Here is a 21,941-nt window from a genome sequence, read left to right as displayed (position 1 = left end):
GGTCATTGGACATGTCAAATAAAGATTTTGAATGTGATGATGCTTGCATTATATTAGAAATACATATCTCCTGGCCATATGCTTTAATTGTCTCGCAATCTGAGTTGTAATTTTTTTCCTTTGCTATTTTTCTCTATTTTTAAATTATAATAAGTAGATGTTTACAATATTAAAACTAGAAGAAACGTGTCGATCTCTCCTCTCTCTTTTAGCTATAGGATAATTGGAGGAAACTCACAGTTCACCATCAACCCGTCCACAGGGCAGATCATCACCAGTGCGTTGCTAGACAGGGAAGCAAAAGAGAATTATACCTTAGTAGTGGTCTCCAGTGACGCAGGATCCCCGGAGCCTCTTTCCAGTTCTACCAGTGTGCTAGTCACTGTGACTGATGTCAATGACAACCCACCACGATTTCAACACCACCCCTATGTCACACACATCCCATCTCCTACTCCTCCAGGTAATCAAACCAGCTCTGATGCTGCACTGATCAAGGCAAATTATATATTAATATATCTATGTTCTTTTTACTTATATATCTCTGATATAGCCTAAGTTTGCAAATTCTCTAAAATTCAGCTTGTTTTGCCTAATTAAATTGAAGGAACATTGAACTTTGTAAATCAATTCTTTCTTCCCATACCGGTTTTGATTAGGATTTCATCATTACCAATTCTCTCATATTAGTCTTTCTTAATGTTACTTGAATATTGCTGAATGATTGAAATAGATATCACGTCATAGTGTAGGAGGGTTCTGCCCTGAGGTATAAGTTGTGTGTAATTTCTCTGAGAGGAGGGGCATTATCTCTTTTTCATGCCATCTTCCATCACCTGAAACACTGTCTGGCAGATAAAAATAATTCTAAAATACTTGTAGATATAAAATTAATATTTTACTTCAGGGACTTTGTTTACCCCATGATTCATAGGTAGGTTTTCAAAAATGTTTAATGGGTGAACTATTCTAATGTTTATGTCTTTATCCACATTTTGCTGGATGAAGTTTTTTTCTGTTAGTAAATTTATGAAGTCATTTTTAAGCCACTTTCGTATTGACAGGAGGTATTTATCTCTCTGTACCTCTTTTAAATTCAGTTGCTTGATTTCGTTTGCTTATTTGCAAGGGATGGCATACACTCTTAAGAACTTCATAAATAATCTGCCATTTGTAATTTTGAGATGACTTTTCGAAACGGAAAAAGTACAAATATAGCTCATAATCAATTTATTCTTCCTTCTTTTAAAATGGAGACCTGGTGGCACAGTGGTTAAGATCTTAGTCTCCTAACCAAAAGGTCAGCAGTTTGAATCCACCAGCTGCTCCTTGGAAACTCTGTGGGGCAGTTCTACTTTGTCCTATAAGTCGCTATGGTTTGCTTTCAAATATGTTTTAATTAGAAGAAAAAAAAGTATCTGGTATTCTTCCTCTCAGTGATCTTTGATCTTTATAATTTGCAAATGTCTAACTGATTCCAAATGAAATTGTAAAATCCATAAATTCATGTGCCAAGCTTCAGTCAAAAGGAAGTGTCAATATCAAGGCCATAAAACCCAAGAAGGGCCTTAGCTGAAATGATACCGATTACATCTAGAGTGCTGTGGTACAATGTAAAGACAGTTCTGCTTCAGTGTCTTTGTCTCATTAGACTTACTGGAATTAATTAGAACCACCAGCCTTTTGTTGTTGTTTTACAAAAGGCTTTTCACTTTTCCGCAAACTATTCTCTGGGGGCGGGAGTGCACGTTTGGGAAGGGTTTCTGAATGACTATGTTGAAAACATGTCCTATGGCGGCTTTTCTGCACATTTGTACTACAATCTGTTGCATTGGCACTCATTCCAAGCACTAACTTTTGGAATCCAAATTTGGTTCATATTTTTCTTCAGTTCTTATTCCTCATTACTTTATAATTATTTTAATTGATTTAAGTGTGTCCACACAGACACATATATAAATCACACATATATATATGATTTATATACATGTGGTAATAGCTCACAGATAAAAGAATTATACCACAAAATAGTGGATATAAGGTACCAAGAGTAGTTATAAAAAAAAAAAAAAAAAGATATCATTTTTGTTGACGTGATTACATGTATGGTAATTCAGGGATATTTTAAGACATAAGAGAGTAATTATCTTTTCTCATTGGATAGAAGCATAGCTCTTTGCAGAGCTCGCATACCGTCCTGTTTGTTGGAAATTGTATGTGCACAGATTTTTCTCCTAGGAACAATAATTTGAATGACTAGCTATTTCTCTTCCCTGTGCATTTCTCAAAGGCATACTGAAAAGTATGAAATTCAACAGACTGTATGTGTTCTTGTGAGAAAAAAGCAGGCCAGTCTTTGAAGATTATGGTTAAGCAGATAAGAGTTAGGAATCTCAGAGAAAATATACGAGGTACCGGTATCTACAGTACTAATGAGAAAATAAAATTGTATCAGGCAGCAATAGAGTGTTTTGTATATATTAACCTACTACCAAATATTTTATTTGGATTCCATGTGATGGTAATTATGAACTTCATCTTTTATAGGTTCCTTCGTCTTTGCAGTTACAGTCACAGATGCTGATATTGGAGCCAATTCTGAACTATATTATTCTCTTTCGGGGAGAAATTCTGAAAAATTTCACATTGACCCACTGAGAGGAGCTATTATGGCAGCTGGACCACTACATGGAGCTTCAGAAGTGACATTTTCTGTACATGTAAAAGATGGTGGCTCATTTCCAAAGGCAGATTCTACAACAGTGACTGTTAGATTTGCAAACAAGGCAGATTTCCCTAAAGTCAGAGCCAAAGAACAAACTTTTATGTTTCCTGAAAACCAGCCAGTAGGCAGTCTTGTCACCACCATTACGGGAACTTCCTCCAGAGGAGAACCTTTATCCTATTATATTGCAAGTGGGAATCTAGGCAATACTTTCCAAATTGATCCATTAACAGGACAGGTCTCAATCAGTCGACCTTTGGATTTTGAAAAGATACAAAAATATGTTGTATGGATAGAGGCCAGAGATGGAGGTTTTCCTCCTTTCTCCTCTTACGAGAAACTCGACATAACAGTGTTGGATGTCAATGACAATTCCCCAATTTTTAAGGAAGACCCATTTGTATCAGAAATATTGGAAAACCTTTCTCCTCAAAAAATACTTACTGTTTCTGCAATGGACAAGGACAGTGGACCAAACGGACAGTTAGATTATGAAATCGTAAATGGCAACCAAGAAAATAGTTTCAGTATTAATCATGCTACTGGTGAAATTCGAAGCATTCGACCTTTAGACAGGGAAAAGGTTTCTCAGTATATACTCACCATAAAGTCTTCTGACAAAGGGTCTCCTTCTCAGAGTACCTCAGTTAAAGTCATCATTAACATTTTAGATGAAAATGATAATGCCCCTAGGTTTTCTCAGATATTTAGTGCTCACGTTCCTGAAAACTCCCCCTTGGGATATACAGTTACACGTGTCACAACTTCTGATGAGGACGTTGGTGTAAATGCAATTAGCAGGTATTCTATAATGGACACAAGTCTTCCATTTACAATTAATCCCAGCACAGGGGATATTGTTATTAGTAGACCTTTAAATAGGGAAGATACAGACCTTTACAGAATCCGAGTTTCCGCACATGATTCTGGGTGGACTGTTAGTACAGATGTCACAATATTTGTGACAGATGTCAATGACAATGCCCCGAGATTTAGCAGACCCTCCTATTATTTAGATTGCCCTGAACTTACTGAGATTGGCTCCAAAGTGACTCAGGTATCTGCCACAGACCCTGATGAGGGATCAAACGGACAAGTGTTTTACTTTATCAAGTCTCAGTCAGAGTATTTCAGAATTAATGCCACCACAGGAGAGATTTTCAACAAACAGGTCTTAAAATACCAAAATGTCAGCGGCTTCAGCAATGTGAATATCAACAGGCATAGTTTTATAGTGACATCTTCAGACCGAGGCAACCCTTCCTTACTAAGTGAAACAACAGTTACCGTCAATATAGTGGACAGTAACGACAACGCACCTCAATTCCTTAAACTGAAATATTTCACTCCCGTCACCAAAAATGTTAAAGTTGGTACAAAGTTAATCAAAGTTGCTGCAGTAGATGATAAAGATTTCGGACTGAATTCTGAGGTGGAGTATTTCATTTCTAATGGGAATCATTTAGGGAAATTTAAGTTGGAGAATCATACAGGATGGATATCAGTAGCATCTCCCCTAATTTCTGACTTGAATCAAAACTTTTTGATCACAGTCACTGCCAAGGATAAAGGAAACCCTCCACTTTCATCCCAAGCAACTGTTCAAATAATTGTCACTGAGGAGAACTACCATACACCTGAATTCTCTCAAAGCCACATGAGTGCTACCATCCCTGAAAGCCATAGTATTGGGGCCATTGTCAGAACCGTGTCAGCAAGAGACAGAGATGCAGCTATGAATGGCTTGATTAGGTACGGCATTTCTTCAGGAAACGAAGGAGGTGTTTTTGCAATCAACTCCTCCACGGGTGTGTTAATACTAGCCAAAGCTCTTGATTATGAGCAATGCCAGAAACATGAAATGACTATTAGTGCTACAGATGGAGGCTGGGTTGCAAGAACTGGTTACTGTACTGTAACAGTAAATGTGATTGATGTGAATGACAATTCTCCAGTATTCACCCCTGATGAATATTTCCCCACTGTTTTGGAAAATGCCCCAAGTGGGACAACAGTTATCCACCTAAATGCCACAGATGCTGACTCTGGAACCAATGCTGTGATTGCGTATACTGTACAATCATCTGACAGTGACCTCTTTGTCATTGACCCTAACACAGGCATCATCACCACTCAAGGCTTCCTGGATTTTGAAACCAAGCAGAGCTACCACCTTACTGTGAAAGCCTTCAACGTCCCTGATGAAGAAAGGTGCAGCTTCGCCACTGTTAACATACAATTAAAAGGGACAAATGAATATGTGCCTCGTTTTGTTTCCAAACTTTACTATTTTGAAATCTCAGAAGCAGCTCCTAAAGGTACTATCGTTGGAGAAGTGTTTGCCAGTGACCGTGATTTGGGCACAGACGGGGAGGTACACTATTTGATTTTTGGTAGCAGCAGGAAGAAAGGTTTCCAGATCAATAAGAAGACTGGGCAAATTTATGTTTCTGGACCTCTTGATAGGGAAAGGGAAGAAAGGGTCTCTTTGAAAGTATTGGCAAAGAACTTTGGTAGCATCAGGGGTGCAGATATAGATGAGGTCACTGTAAATGTCACTGTACTTGATGCCAATGACCCACCTGTTTTCAGTCTAAACATCTACAATGTTCAGATCAGTGAAGGAGTCCCAATCGGAACTCATGTGACCTTTGTCAGTGCCTTTGACTCAGACTCCATCCCCAGCTGGAGCAGGTTTTCTTACTTCATCGGATCAGGGAATGAAAACGGTGCTTTTTCCATCAATCCGCAGACAGGACAGATCACTGTTACTGCAGAATTAGATCGAGAAACCCTGCCCATCTACAATCTAACAGTTTTGGCTGTTGATTCAGGGACCCCCTCGGCCACAGGAAGTGCCTCCTTATTAGTCACTCTGGAAGATATAAATGATAATGGGCCTATGTTGACCATCAGTGAAGGAGAAGTCATGGAAAACAAACGCCCTGGAACCCTGGTGATGACCCTCCAGTCCACTGATCCTGATCTCCCTCCGAATCAAGGTCCTTTTACCTATTACTTGCTGAGCACAGGTCCTGCCACCAATTATTTCAGTCTGAACACTGCCGGAGTTCTGAGCACAACCAGAGAGATTGACAGAGAACAGATTGCAGACTTCTATCTGTCTGTGGTTACTAGGGATTCTGGTGTCCCTCAAATGTCTTCAACAGGAACGGTGCATATCACAGTTATAGACCAAAATGACAATCCTTCACAGTCTCGGACAGTGGAGATATTTGTCAATTATTATGGCAACTTGTTTCCTGGTGGGATCTTAGGCTCTGTGAAGCCACAGGATCCGGATGTGTTGGACAGCTTCCACTGTTCCTTTGCCTCAGGAGTTACAAATCTCTTCAGTATTCCAGGGGGCACTTGTGATCTGAATTCCCAGGCAAGGTCCACGGATGGCACCTTTGATCTGACTGTCCTTAGCAATGATGGAGTTCACAGCACTGTCACAAGCAACATTCGAGTTTTCTTTGCTGGGTTTTCCAACACTACGGTGGATAATAGCATCCTACTTCGTCTCAGTGTTCCAACAGTAAAGGACTTCTTGACTAACCACTATCTTCATTTCTTACGCATTGCCAGTTCACAGTTGACAGGCTTAGGGACTGCTCTACAACTCTATGGTGCATATGAAGAGAACAATAGAACATTTCTTCTGGCAGCTGTGAAGCGAAATAATAACCAGTATGTGAATCCCAGTGGTGTAGCAACCTTCTTTGAAAGCATCAAAGAAATCCTTCTCCGGCAGAGTGGAGTAAAGGTAGAATCCGTGGATCATGATGCATGCCTTTACGGCCCGTGTCAGAATGGAGGGAGCTGTATCAGAAGGCTGGCTGTGAGCCCTGTATTAAAGAGCCATGAGAGTCTTCCAGTCATCATCGTGGGAAATGAACCTCTGCAGCCTTTCTTATGCAAGTGTCTGCCAGGATACACTGGTAGCTGGTGTGAAATAGATATAGATGAATGCCTTCCTTCCCCTTGCCACAATGGTGGGACCTGTCACAATTTAGTGGGAGGGTTTTCATGCAGCTGTCCAGATGGCTTTACTGGGAGGGCCTGTGAGAGAGATATCAATGAGTGCCTGCCGAGTCCTTGCAAGAACGGTGCTGTCTGCCAGAATTTTCCAGGAAGCTTCAACTGTGTTTGCAAAACTGGATACACAGGTATGACAGTGTTTTAGTTTTTTCCCTAAGATTTAAGCCATGCCATATATAATATAAAGTAGGGAATTTTATCATTTTTAAAGGAGTTTCCATAAAAATGGGTATAACCATAGCAGATGGTTTTAAGAATTTACTGTTATCCAGACACTATTCTAAACACTCCGTATGTATTTATTTTACTTACTCCTCACAAGAACCCTGTGAGGTAGAGGTGATTATTTCCCCCTTTTTCAAAAACAAGGAAGCGGAAGTAGTGAAAAGTTAAATGTCTTCTAGTTAATTTGTTGTGTAGCCTGGATACAAGCTCACACAGTTAATTCTAAAGTCTAAGCCCTTAAGCAATCTGCTAAGTGTCACTGTTGTTATTGGGCGCTGTTGAGTCGATTCCAACTCAAAGCGACCCCAGGTAACAGAGCAGAACTGCCACATAGGGTTTTCTTGGCTGTAATCTTTATGAAAGCAGATTGCTGGGTTTTTCTCCCACGGAGACCCAGGGTAGGTTAGAACCACCAACTTTTCTGTTAACAACCAAATACTTAACCACTGTGCCACCAGGGCCCCTTAAGTATCTTTGCCTAGTGCAAAGAGTATAATATCTTCTTAAAAGAGTGCTTGTATGTGTAAGTTTAAGTTTAAAGGACATGGCATATATAAAGCGTAAGACCCAGACCATTTTGTTTCCCAAATAACTGTTAATAATTATTGGTTTTAATTCTTTTATCATTATCTTTATTATCTTTTTTTATCATAATAATCATCGTTATTGAAATTTGATCAATATTGTGAAGAGACTACAGGAAGAGTTGTGTTTTACAATTGAGATGAAAATGGTTATTTTCTAGTAGTTGTGTAGAAAGCGTAACAGGTTGATTTCTCAAGTAAGCCAGTTCAAAGCTGAACAACAATTTGCCTTGGAATTTTAGAAACAATGTCAAATATATAGCGGAAAATTTGTTCGATAAGTTGATGGCATTCTATCAGGTATGATATACATATATACATATGTATCTCTGTCTCTGTTTATCTATCTATATCTTATCTATGTAGCTAGTTATCTACCTCCCTACCTATCTATCCACCTATTTATCTATCTACTTTTTAATCACTGGTTGCTGCTTCTTCAGATGTGAATACATGGTGTACTCCTGATAATTTTGAAGAGGGCAAAATTCTGTCCAATAATTTGGATACTATATAATTTTACATTACCTATATATTACATTGGGATGCTCTGTAATGTTTATAAGCAAAATTTAAATTCTAGTGAAATAGCTAAAACCAAAATAGAAATTTTTTGTGTTTTTTTGTAGAATTATGTTTTAAAAGATTTTTTTTAAACTAGTACATTTGTTTATCATTTATTTGAAAAGGCTCCTATCATGTGTATATGCATGCTTTTATATTTGGAAAATTGAATGGCTTGATGCAGATATAAAGCAAGTTTGACTAAGCTGAAGCACAGCATACAGGCTTTGCTTTCTAGGAAAATAATATCCTGGAAATGTAAATGAGGGAAAGAGGCAGTGAACATGGTATAAGGGAGAGAATAAGGCATCTGGCAGTATTTGATTTAGTTCTAGCTTTTGGGAAGTCACCTAACCTTTCTGACTCTCAATTTCCCCATCTATAAAATGGGAATGATATACTTTCTTAGCTTCACTGTGTTCAACATTCAGTAAGTTGCAACTCTAATTAGTAGTATTAATAATTGTAATGCTAGCATAGATTTGTACCATGAAACTTTTAAAAAGATGAGAAGCCAAGATAACCATGAGTCTTTTCAGAGTTGTGCCCCTAGGTTCATGAATATTCATAGTCCTGTGAGGCCCTGGTGGTTCAGTGGTTTGGCTGCTAACCAAAAGGTCGGCAGTTTGAATCCACCAGCCACTGCTTTGAAACCCTACGGGGCAGTTCTGCCCTGTCCTCTAGGGTCCTTATGAGTCAGAACGGGTTCCACGGCAACTTCCCGCCCCCCCCCCCGAAAGCAGTTGTTACAAGTTCAGGATTTCTAGATAACCTTCCTTTTCTACTCTTTCTCAACTCCCTACCCTGGGTGTTATCTCTGCTGGGTATTCAACAATAAAAGTTATTTCTCTGTCCTATTTTAGTATAACACAATCATTCACACCTAGAATGAAGTTAAACTTAGTTCTGGAATGAAGAAAATAGGAATGAATTTGGTAGTCGACAGTGAACAGGGGAAGTACAGGGGAATGAGGGAAGTTACCACATGGTGACACAGAGGTTGCTTACTTCATGATTGGGTATAGGATTAGCCTTATTCATATGACTTCTCTCTAGTTTGTTTCTTTGTTTAGTTTATTTAAATGTACCTTGCATTCTTTTTCTAAATGTGGTAGTCAATATTTTTAGGAATGCCCTACAGGTTTTCAGACATAATAGTAATATTTATCATGTGCATACTTAAAGCACTGCTCAAGGCCTCTTGCATTATAGACATTATTTCATTTAATTCTTTTCACAGCTCTATGAGGTGGATAGTAGTGATATTCCCATTTTAATTACAAGGAAATTGTGTCTTAGAGGGATTAAAAACCCTTTGCCATTGAGTCAATTCCAATTCATAGCTACACTAGAGCACAAAGTAGAACTGCTCCGTAGGGTTTCCAAGGCTGTAATCTTTACAGAAGCAGACTGACACATCTTTCTCCCCTGGAGCAGCTGGTGGGTTCAAACAGTCAACCTTTCCATTGGCAGCCAAGTGGTTAACTGCTGCACCATCAGGGCTCCTAGAGGGATTAAGTGAGACTAAATAACTTGTCTCAGACTATGCCACAAAAAGTGATCTAGCTGGGCTTTTGCTATAAACTTTACTTCAGAGCTTCTGTCTTAATATAACTTCAGTTTGTATTGTAATAGAGTATTATGACTAACGTTATCAAGTCCTTGATATCTTCTAAGAATTTTTTGACAATTATAAGGAACAGTAAAACAAAAGACAAGGTGACAGACTGTTTGTACAGTATATTAGGGATGTATTTTTCAGATGTCTATATCCCTTTAACGTTCTTTGTAAGGTAGTTCCTGAAGGATCATCTGAGTTACTTCTTTCCAGCTAGCCTCTGCTGGGTACCCTGACTCAGGAAGACAGAACTAAAAAAGCAAAACATTTTAGACAGCTAATACAAACCTCATAAGCCAAAAGAGAAAATTAATACATAAACACACATACACACAAATATTATAGAATTAATTTCAAAAAACACTAATACTAGCTAGATTTTACTTCTGTTAAATTTATTAAATACTAGTGTTGTAGTGAAGCCTGGTTTCTTTAAGGAGTGTACCTATTCTTAGATCTTTATTAGACCACGAGAATTATTTGAAATCACCTGTATTTTTAAATTTTGTGGACTTTAACCTACATTATATCAGTTGTCTTCAAAGTCTGTGGCATTACAAATTGGAGCTGTAAAATGAGTAGACTTTATTATGGTACAGGACATGTAAACATTAATTTTTATATGTTAAATAAGATGACCAGAATTTATATCAGTTATCAATATGCCTCAGTAAATCAAAACTGTTTTTCATATTATTCATGCCACAGAAGCCCAGGAAATCCTGGAGGAAAATAGCCTAATAACTACAAGACCAATATTTCTTTCCCAATACTAAAAGAAAATTTCTTGTATTTAATAGACTACTAACAACACAACAACATAACCAAATCCATTGCCACTGAGTCAATTCCAACTCATAGCAACCCTATAGGACAGAGTAGAGCTGCCCCATAAGGTTTCCAGCGAGCAGCTGGTGGATTTGAATTGCCCAGCGCTTAACCACTGTGCCACCAGGACTCTGAAACACTAATTAGAAAGCACTATTACAGTTAAGGAGCCCTGGTGGTGCAGTGGTTAGGAGTTCAGCTGCTAACCAAAAAGTCAGCAGTTTGAATCCACCAGCCACTCCTTGGAAACCCTACGGGGCGGTTCTGTTGTTGTTAGGTGCCATTGAGTCAGTTCCAACTCATAGCAACCCTATGTACCACAGAACGAAACACTGCTGGTCCTGCGCCATCTTACAGTCGTTGTTATGCTTGAGCGCATTGTTGCAGCCACTGTGTCAATCCACCTCGTTGAGGGTCTTCCTCTTTTCTGCTGACCCTGTACTCTGTCAAGCATGAAGTTCTTCTCCAGGAACTGATGCTTCCTGACAACATGTCCAAAGTATGTAAGACGCAGTCTCTCCATCCTTGCCTCTAAGGAGCATTCTGGTTGTACTTCTTCCAAGACGGATTTGTTCGTTCTTCTGGCAGTCCATGGTATATTCAATATTCTTCGCCAACACCACAACTCAAAGGCATCAATTCTTCTTTGGTCTCCCTTTTCATTGTCCAGCTTTCACATGCGTATGATGCATGCATATGATGTCCTATAGGGTCACTATGAGTCACAATTGACTTGATGGCAATGGGTTTGTTTTGTTTTTTTGGTTCATTACAGTCAAGAACCACCTCAACATTTGCCTTCCTGATCTTAGATATTTACTCTTTACAGCACATCAGTGGCCTGAAATCCCCCAGATGTGTATGGTGTTAGAAAACTCAACATGCAGATAGAGCTTCTTTCTAAATCTGAATCTCTTACAATTAGTTCGTAACCCCCTTAGCCTTTCCTTTCACTTTTACACATCTGGATGTGTTTTAGATGTGGTATTTGGAGTAATGACAGGGGCTTATTACCATATGGAGACGTTTTCCTTTGTCCTGATATTTCAAGGAAGGATGAGATTTGCTCATTCATCACTTTGCATCATTTGACAGTAAACAGGATTTTTTTCCAGACATATAAACTTATGTACAGTCTGTGCATAGTAATGTTACTGAGAAGCTTGGCCCACATAGATTTTTTAAAGAAGGGAGGAGTAGCCTCAAGTACTTCTTTTAAAATCACAACAATCATATGTTAATGTTGTAAATGATCGTGTGACCAGGAAACCATAGAATATAAACTAAATTTAGTGAATAAATATTAAATGAATCTTTCCAATAGAGAAGAATGGCTCATGGAAGGAAGGATAAAAGGCTCAATGCTTCTTTAGAGTTTATTTCAAATAGTGAAATTTACCAATTTACGTTTGATGGTACATTACTTTATTAAGGTATTGACAACTTAGTTTTCTAGTGGCTGAAAGGCTTCTTAGCCCTGCAGACAACAAGCATATATTCCTAAGTTTACTGTGAATGTCATCTCATTTTACAGAGTCATTAGTGGTCACAGTGAGTCTGTAACTGTACAGGTTTTAAAACACAAAGGTAAAACAGTTTTTTTGTTTTTTTCCCTTTTGCTTTTTTGGGGCCTTGGTGGCATAGTGGTTAAGAGCTCGGCTGCTAACCAAAAAGTCAAAGTTCGAATCCACCAGCCACTTTTGGAAACTCTATGGGGCAGTTCTACACTGCCTTTCAGGGTCGCTATGAGTCAAAATTGACCGGACGACAACGGGTTTTTTACTTTTCTTACAGGCAACCCTTAGAAATTATATTTTTGGTTTTGTTTTATGTAATATTTATGTAAGATTACTATATGAGAAGGATATTTAGATGCATTATCTTTGGAGCACCATTTCTAGTAATGCGAAACATTTACATAAAGCCCAGACACTAGCTAGTTTCTGCTAAAAGACAAAAAAAAAAAGAAAAATTTATTAGCATAAATATTCAGAATTAATAGCATGTAAGTATTATTTATACATGCACATATTTTCTGTTCATTGTATAAATACAAGAGATGGAGAATTAATACTTGCAAGTTCTTAGCATATATATAATAACTAAGATATTAAGTTGAAAGTTAAATCAACTACTGGTTATCAGAAATCATCATATCCATCATATTGTGCCATGGGATAGCCCAGTTTTAACAGGTGAGAATAAATGTAGCTCTGTTCCACATTACCTAACATTAAAATGTACTGTTAGTACAACTGAAGCTTGAGGTCGCCTCTGTATGTCCAGTTGTTGAATTGACTCTGACTCACAGTGACACCATGGGTTTCAAACTAGAATGGTGTTCTATAGAGTTCCCAATGGCTATGACCTTTTGGAAGTAGATTGACCCTTTCTTCTGAGGTCCCTCTAGGTGGACTTGAACTGTCAACCTTTTAGTTAAGAGCCAAGCATGTTAACTTTTTATACCACCCAACGGAATCCTCACTATCCCTGGGTGACAGAAATGGTTAACCACTTGACTACTAACCAAAAGACGGGTGGTTCTAATTCACACAGAGATGCCTCGGAAGAAAAGCCTGGTGATGTCCTTCTGAAAGGTCGTAACCATTAAAAACCGTGTGGAACCAGTTCTACTCTGAAACACATGGGGTATTCATAAGTTGGAACTGAGTCAGTGGCAACTGGATTGCCTTGAAAACATCAACAACATAGACAATCACAATACATTAAATTTGCATTCAACATTTTTTCCTCACATATTCTGCCCTTGAGCATGAAGATAACAGCTAAATTTCTCCTGTAAATTTAAACTGTAGACTTGAAAAGTCTACGAATACCACAGCCTCCTATTATGCATTCGTTTTCATCTTGAGCAATTCACATTCTTGATATGCTAAGAATTTACACTTCCTGAAGCACATCTCCTTCTAGCTGTGATAGTGTATGTCAACACAATTAATTGATGGATGTCAAAGCAATGAGATCAGCTCATTCTTCTAAAGAGCTGCTATGACAGTTAACATATGTTAATGAAAAAAGCCTCCTAGTTTTCAAAGGGCCTGGATGCCTTTCTTTGTGCAAGCCCTATCAGTATACTTCTGAGCCTCCGGTGAGGCACTGACAAGTATTGTCAATTGACTTGCAGCATTAATTAAGTTAATGATCCAAGATTTTGTTTCACAGTGCTTCGACACATCAGATTATTTTACTGGGAGCATATAAGAGTAATTCAAACTGCTGTGTTCTCTGATAATCACTAGGCCATTAACACTGGGATCTGAGCAGATAGACCTGTGCAGAACAATAACAGAATTTGTTGTTGAGTTCTAATTGGGTCATACATAGAGCATTAACTTTCCAAACCCGAGAAATACGAATTTAAAGCCTTTTTTTTCACTCTATGTAAAATTATGAAATCCTTCACTCACTCAAAAGAAAAAAGTCCTTTAAAAATAATTTAAATTGCAAAATAATTTAATTTTCAGACTGTGTATTTGAATCTAAATTTATAGTATGGCTTCCTCATAGAAATCACTTATTTTTGCTCAGTTAAATGGAGTTACATTTTTGAATGGTAAATAATTTCCATGCTTTAACACCAACAAATAAGATTTTCATTTTTTTCAAACTGAACGGTAAATTCCTTCATTTCACCCCTAGCAAAAACGTTTAAAACATTCTTGATAATTACCTACTAAAGAAAAATAAGAAAACAGTCTGTTTTAAATTAAAATATTAAATGAAAGGTTGCGTTTGTTTTCTCTTACCAGTGCCTAATTCTATTGTGGTATTCTCAAAACATCAGATTCTCTTTAGTATTTTATTTTAACTTTTTAAAGAACTTCATTGTCAGAATTAATATTTTCTTAGTTGTCAACTTCTGTTGTTTCTTTAGTCACTGTATGGTTCAATACATGGGTGAATCTTATTTTCCTGAAGAGCTATTGTCACCTTCCTTTTGGATTATCTGCAATATCTTATAGTTTATAATTGAATTAAACTTATGTTTGTGTTAAAATCTCATGTTGTATGGGATAGAAAACTGTTCTAAAAAAATTAGAAAAACGACCTAAATCTCTGTTGTTGTTTAAACTAAGATTCAGAAAGGTAGTCTTTTCCAAACAAGATTGTAAAGAAGGACATAGGTGCACATCACAGGATCAATGATTTGGGTTTTTATAGCTAACAACATTTGTGAGGATGGTGCAGGATCAGGCAGTGGATGTTATTCATAAGGTCACTCTGAGTCGAAACCAACTTGTCGGCACCTAACCACAGCAACAACATGCTCACATATCTTTTTCTTCATGATCACATATAATGCAATATTTAAGGAAGTATACATGCCCCTCTAAATTCTTATCCTTTGTTCCGCATTTCCAGTCTTCAAGAAGTGAAGTTGGTTGTTAGCCCACTAACATGTTTTCATAATACAAGATTATGTTGACCATATCTATAAAGTATATTAATCCAAGTATTTAATGCATGCTACTTTTAACGTAGCTCTAAAATAAAAAGAATAAAAAACAGGGGAAAAAAAAAAAAAAAGAAAGTGAGACCTTATTTAGTCCAATAACACATGTGAAAATTATGTCTGCTCTTACAGGGGAAAAACTGCAAGGAATTTTTGATGGCAAAGAAATGACCAAAGTCATTGCCAATGTTGTTAGGTGCCGTCAAGTGGGTTTCAAATCATAGCAACCTTGTGTGACAGACCGAGTCATCTGTCTGCCTTCTAACCTGTGAACTTGATGGGAACAGATGACTCAGTCTGTCTCCCGCATATAGCAGCTGAGTTATTGGGCAATTGCTGGTGTGGTATTAAGAAAACAAAATTTCCACTTGTCTCAAATTGTTTGTCACAAATTCAACTGGATATCACCAGAGAAAGGAAATTGTCTTCTGTTACTCAGCATTTCTCTGGTGTTATATTTTGCACAGACTTAGCATTGTCATGATAAGTACTCGAATGTAACATAAAACCCCGTTGCTGTCGAGTCAATTCTTACTCAGTAACCCTAAAGGACAGAGTAGAACTGTCCCATAGGGTTTCCAAGGAGTGGCTGGTGATTGAAACATGCCGACTGTTTTGGTTAGCAGTTGAGCTCCTAACCACTGCACCACCAGGGCTGCTACCCAATTCCTATGACTCTAGATTGGTAACTTGTTTATTTTCATTTTTCTCCTTAAGATAAAAAGAATTCTGAAATTGTTAGCTCAGTATTTTGCCTTGTAAGGAGGTTCCCAATTTTATTTGCAAAGGAAAGACCATGATGTTTATAACTCTACTATGTACAGAAGTGTTTAGTTAGCAGTGTCATGCGGTCTGACTCACACTTATAATTTCAAACTAGAACAACTATGGCAACGTAGTCAAGCCACGGTAACAGAACCAAACTAAACAAAAATGTTAAGTGTGTTTTAAGCATAGTTATTATGATGAAATGGATTATGCATATCCAACATTAGCTTTAGTTGTGCGTTTGTGAATATAAAACTTTCAGGCTTTCGTTAGACAATTAATTAATAAACGCGTTAGTGCTATTCATGCTGGGAGTTAGAAAATAGCTTGACAGAGACAAACTCTACAGAAGAATTAAAATCCTCCTGTCAATGAATGGAATAAACAAGGAACTCTGTAACTTCTCACTGGTTCTTAGAATTGGAACTCTAGAGACTAATTTAAAAAAATACATTAAATTACTATAAGAAAATAAAGTTAGCAAAGACTGACATATTAAAGCACATATATATCTAATTAAACAAACAAAGGCACAACAACATCATAGATATGGCTAGTCTTTACCATAAATTTGCCAGTCGGTCTTAGCTTTATAGAACTTGCATGTGGGAGGAGAAGACCTGTATTAGTCTGTGCCATAGTTTTAAAATTTTTTGAACAAAACATTAGCCTCCAAGGGCCTTTTATTCCTCATTTGTGAAATGTAAATATTTTCTGTTGTGTGGGTTAACTTTCCTACTAAAATGTAGACACTGTGAGTCAAACACATGTCTGGCACATATTGGGCACTCAGTCAATATTGGTTGATTGAATTTAACAAGATGATATATGAGAGAAGTCTTCGTAAACTAAAAAATGTGCTAGTTAAGTATTTGAAGAAAAGACAAAGTGTCCATAATCTGTAGTTCAGAATAAATTCTAATAAATATTTGAAAATATATTTGATGTGTTTTTTACATATCATTGTGTTTCACAACAGATATGTATGAGATAAAGGTATTTCTTGAGAATGAAATGATCGTAGTTTGACAAATGAACTAACTGAAATTGATATTAGTGTGGGAAGAAAATCTGTAGAGTGAAAAGAATACTGAAAAGTTTTAACTTTCTATCTATAAGATCTGAAGGATGAAGGAACACATTTCAGTGAAAACATTTAAATATGCTCACAAGTTGTCATTTCCCTGTACACTGTTTTTCCTTTGAAGATGTTTATATAAATTATTTTATATTATAAAGTTCATTATGCACATTGTTACAATAGGAAGACTAAGTAAGATTTTGATCTCGAAGATGCCATTCCATTTTCCTCAAGTCAAGATATGATCCCTCAGGAAAGACTTGTACATATGGTTATGTAGCAATGGAGTTAATATATTTATATGTAAATTATAATTTTAAGGAATTCGATGCTTTTCAGGGAAAATGTGTGAATCTTCGGTCAATTACTGTGAATGCAACCCCTGTTTTAATGGTGGTTCCTGCCAAAGTGGTGTTGACTCCTACTATTGCCATTGTCCATTTGGTGAGTATCGTTTAGTTGTTGATGTAAAAATATGAATTTATTTGTCAAACGGTTTAACAGTTGTGTTTTCCTGTGGCTACTAGTGATTAAGAAAATGTTAATTGTTTTACGTGGGAGGTGTTAGTAATATAAATTCTTATGGGTTTAACATTTTTAAAGTTAATTATGGAAAACTCATTGAATATATTGCTTTGCTCCTTATAAAAAAAAAAAAAGAAAGAAATAATCAACTCATGGTAATTGAATGAATTGAATGTAGTCTCCCCAGGACATTTCCACTCGTGTATTTATGGATGTCTTCAATTTAGCTTGTGTGTGTTGTGTGCTGTGGAGTCAACTCTGACTCCTGGCGACCTTACGTGACAGAGTAGAACTACCCCATATGGTTTCCTAGGCTGAAATCTTTCTGGGACCAGATTGCCGTTGCCAGGTCTTTTCTCCCTCAGAGCCGCTGGTGGATTTGAACAGCTAATCTATCAGTTGGCAGCCAAGCACTTAACCATTGCACTACCAGGGCTCCTTAGGTATCACTCCTTATTTCAAAATTTTAAGAATTATCAGTTGCAAGTGTGTTTTTGTTTTTGATTTTGTTTTGTTTTACATTAACTCAACTACTTCGATTAGAAGGATTTAGTTTCAAGACACTGTGGTTTTTATGACTGGCTCTTTCTAGGATAGATAGCTTAACTAATCAAAATTCAGGCCTATATGTTCATTTGAGGAAGAAAGTTGTTAAAAAGAACTTTTTCATACACATATATTTCACACGTATACATACTGAGCTATTGACCTAAGTCAAGTGAGCTAACAGATTCCTTCCAGGTCTCAGCCAAATATTACTCAACACTGAGCTAGCCAAGGACTGTGAGAAGCTTTGGTTGAAGCTTTTATTTTTAACTTGGTTTGTTTTGTAAGTTTGTGATCATTCCATTTACTTAAAGGTTGCTTTGCCTCACCGCATAATATCCATATCCAGATGTCCTGAAGTAGTTAGAGGCCCTGTCCCTCTCCTTAAGCAAGAGAAGAGAAGGATATCTTTCTAGTCTTCCCTTGAGCATATTTCTAGGATAAATGGACCTGCAAAGTGAAGCTTATTTTGTAGAAGAGAATAGAACTTAAAAGGAATTTGAGATATATAGTAACTAATAAGATTTGCTAGGTGTTATCCATTTTCAAATAATTCATTGACTACATCTGTTTTTTTTTTTTTTTAATTTGTTTGAATTAAGCACAGAATTGATAGAATAATAAAGACTAACAGAACATAAAGGAACCTAATTTTAAGTCATGCATTATACCAATGGTTCTGAAGCCCAGAAATTGAATGACTTGTCCAAGGTCAAAAAGTCAACTCAAAATGAAAAAAAATACCCCATGATGAGGTAATGACTGGAATACACATTTTATTTTCCCTCCAGTATGTCTTTCATGGTACCCCTCTTTTAAAAAATTATTTTGAGATTCTCACCAACGATACCCATGAAGCAGCGAAAAGTAGATCATGTTCGGAATAACCACAGATTTAGATGGCCTATAACTCCTTTATTTCAAAGATTTCTTATGATCCTAAATGGTGCTGCTGTGTACAGATATCCGCAGTCAGGTTTCATGGCTTAACGTGTTTTGGAATCAAAGATAAGTGGGTTGGGATGGAAAATGGATTTACAAGTGACTCAACAGAGGTGTTTACATTTTTTAGGGATTCCTTTGCATTCCAGTTACAAATTATGGGCATTTAATAAAAAGGATAGCAAATAGGGGCAAATCGCTGCTGCGGTTTAGCTGATACTACAGTCATTGCCTACTGGGGAGGTGTTTGGGGGTTGAAATGGGCCTTCCGCTTACCCAGCCAGATATCCCTAGGAAAAGTGAAATAGCACCACAGTGTGAATTAAAATAGAGGCAGATTACATGTAGTTTGCACTGTATATCTCTCTCCCTATTCCATCCAGTGGCAAAGACAAAAAAAAAAAAAAATTTATACTTAGACATTGTTAGTTAACAACATAATCACTTAAGAAACAAAAATACCTTGAAACGACAGTACATAATTTGAGATCAGAGACGGAATTAAAAACATTTTCCTTCTCAAACTAATCTGGGAGGGAAGCATGCAAATAAAATGGCAGAGGAATGCCCCCAACAAATACCGTAGGTAGTGACATATGCATCCTATATGAAACAAATTTTAACTAGAATTCTGTAGTTGAAAAAACTTTGGTCCTATTTACCTTCTGATCAGTGGAAGATTTGCTGCTTGGATTTTAAAAAAAGATTTTTTTTTTTAATTCTTTACAAAAAATGTAAAGTGCTTCAGATTTTATAAAGACAGCCTGGATAATGATCACTTGTTGGAAGTGCTTCCATATCGTTAATAGATATATGTGTCAACAGTATCCCTTATTCCTTTATTTACTTTGAACTTTATGTAGATTTATTTCACAGCATTCTATTTAGAGGATGGTTTTAACATCCCCTTTAAATTTTATTATTATTTCTCAAAGAAGAAAAATTACCTTTTGATGAAACAATAATAAAAACTCTTAAGAGAAAAAAATCCATCGAGAAACATTTTCAAGGTTGAGAATACAGTATCAATTTAATGAAAATATAAAACATCTTTTCCGTATCTGTGTAATTTTTACAAATACTGATACTCAAATTTTAAGTGTATTTCATGTTGTTAGTTGTTGTTAGGTGCCGTCCAGTTGGTTTCTACTCATAGCGACCCTATCTATGTACACCAGAGGAAACACTGCCAGGTCCGCGCCATCCTCACAATCGTTGTTATGCTTGAGCCCTTTGTTGCAGCCACTGTGTTAAACCATCTCATCAAGGGTCTTCCTTTTTTTCACCGACCCTCTACTTTACCAAGCACGATGTCCTTCTCCAGGACTGGTCCCTCCTGATAACATGTGCAAAGTACATGAGACAAAGTCTATCCTTGCTTCTAATGAGCATTCCAGCTGCACTTCTTCCAAGACAGATTTGTTCGCTCTTCTGGAATTTCATGGTATATTCAATATTCTTTGTCAATACCGTAATTCAAAAGCATCAATTCTTCTTCAGTCTTCTTTATTCATTGTCCAGCTTTCACATGCGTATAAGGTGATGGAAAACACTATGGCTTGGGTCAGGAGCACCATAGTATTTAAAGTGACATCTTTGCTTTTTAACACTTTAAAGAGATTTTCATAGGTTAATTAAATTTTAACCAGGAAAAATATGAGAGAACACATAGTATAAATTCTTCTATTTCATCTGTATACTTTATCTTTGCCTTGCCTTTAACTTCAGTTAAAGTTTTTAAAAATAAACAATGTATAGAACATGTATAAGTGTATAAAATATACATTATTTATCATAGATAAAACATAAATTTAATAAAACAATTTTATAAATTTTGTGTATGTAAATTTTACAAAACAAATACAAATATGAAACAAATATATTAATATAAATTATATTTTTATAATATATATAATATATATTATTCTTTTACCTTTGCTTTAACTTCAGTTAAAGATTTGAAATAGATGTACATAATGCCTAGTCTCTTTCCATAAGCCACCTAAGCATAATTATAACCTTGGAAAATAAACTAATCTTAATGACATAAAATAAGAATGTATTTTTGGTTAGCAATATCTCAGCCATGACATTGTGATGATCACTGTAAGGTTCAGATTAAAAGGAAAACACAAATGACACAAGCTTTTGTCAAGGTTATAGACCATTTTGAAGAAAATTTGGATATAAATTGTGTTGTAGTCAAGACAACTAGACAATCAGTAAATTTGGGGTCATATTTTGGCTCTGTCTCCCTTGGTTCTGTGAGCTTGGGCAAGTGTAAATTTTCTGGAAAATGAGGGTATTTGTTCCTTCAGCTGAACAATTCCCTGATTCTAAATATAATGCATTTACAAGAGATGTACGGCCAAAATTAAGGAATGAAACCTTCGCGAGTTAATAAGAATCACGATGTATTGGCTTGGGTTAACTTTCCAATCATTTGACACAGTCGACTAATATTTGTGGGAAAAGAATTTTGGCATAGTACTGTAACATCAATAAAACTCATTTTTCAAATTTGAAAAGAAACCAGCACAAACAAATGGAAATGCCGGATTTCAGAAAAACAGAAAGCAATTTTTTTAAGTAGTCTGCCATAAATCATAGCCACAGAGGGTATAAAGCAAGAAAGACAAAAACTTAAAACAATCATTTTCTTCCTTAAAAGCAGTGATTAAAAAAAAAAACAACAAAAAAACCTGTTGTCATCGAGTTAATTCCAACGCATAGCACTGATTTCCTTCCCTAAGTCTGTGGCCGTTGAAAATACCATTAGTATGGGCACAGATTTTTTAAAAGTCACAGCAAAGTTTGTGTCCCTCAATGACAATAAAAATTCTGTTTTTAAAGATTATACATTGTGAAGAAATGTTCTCAGTTGAAAATTCTAGCGTATCAAAACTAAAAAGATTGACAAACTGGTTTTGGAATTTTTGAATAAAGAAAACCATTCAGATGTACTCCATTCCCGTTAAGTCTGTAATTTCTGGAAATGGGACATATATAGAAATGTT

At 36.5% G+C, this 21,941-nt stretch overlaps 1 protein-coding gene across 1 annotated transcript in view; it reads left to right on the top strand.

Moving 5' to 3' along the window:
* Nucleotides 1-21,941, top strand: part of FAT4 (FAT atypical cadherin 4) — a 203,205-nt gene that overhangs the window by 160,161 nt on the left and 21,103 nt on the right. The window contains exons 8-10 of the mRNA XM_010590538.3: nt 213-463; nt 2,548-6,897; nt 17,251-17,355. Coding sequence (XP_010588840.2) covers nt 213-463; nt 2,548-6,897; nt 17,251-17,355 — 4,706 coding nt within the window. The remainder of the gene's footprint in view (nt 1-212; nt 464-2,547; nt 6,898-17,250; nt 17,356-21,941) is intronic.

This window comes from Loxodonta africana, chromosome 5, assembly GCF_030014295.1.
Source record: "Loxodonta africana isolate mLoxAfr1 chromosome 5, mLoxAfr1.hap2, whole genome shotgun sequence".
Taxonomy (NCBI): domain Eukaryota; kingdom Metazoa; phylum Chordata; class Mammalia; order Proboscidea; family Elephantidae; genus Loxodonta; species Loxodonta africana.
Note: the sequence above shows the minus strand (reverse complement) of the source record. Positions and strands in the feature narration are given on the sequence as shown.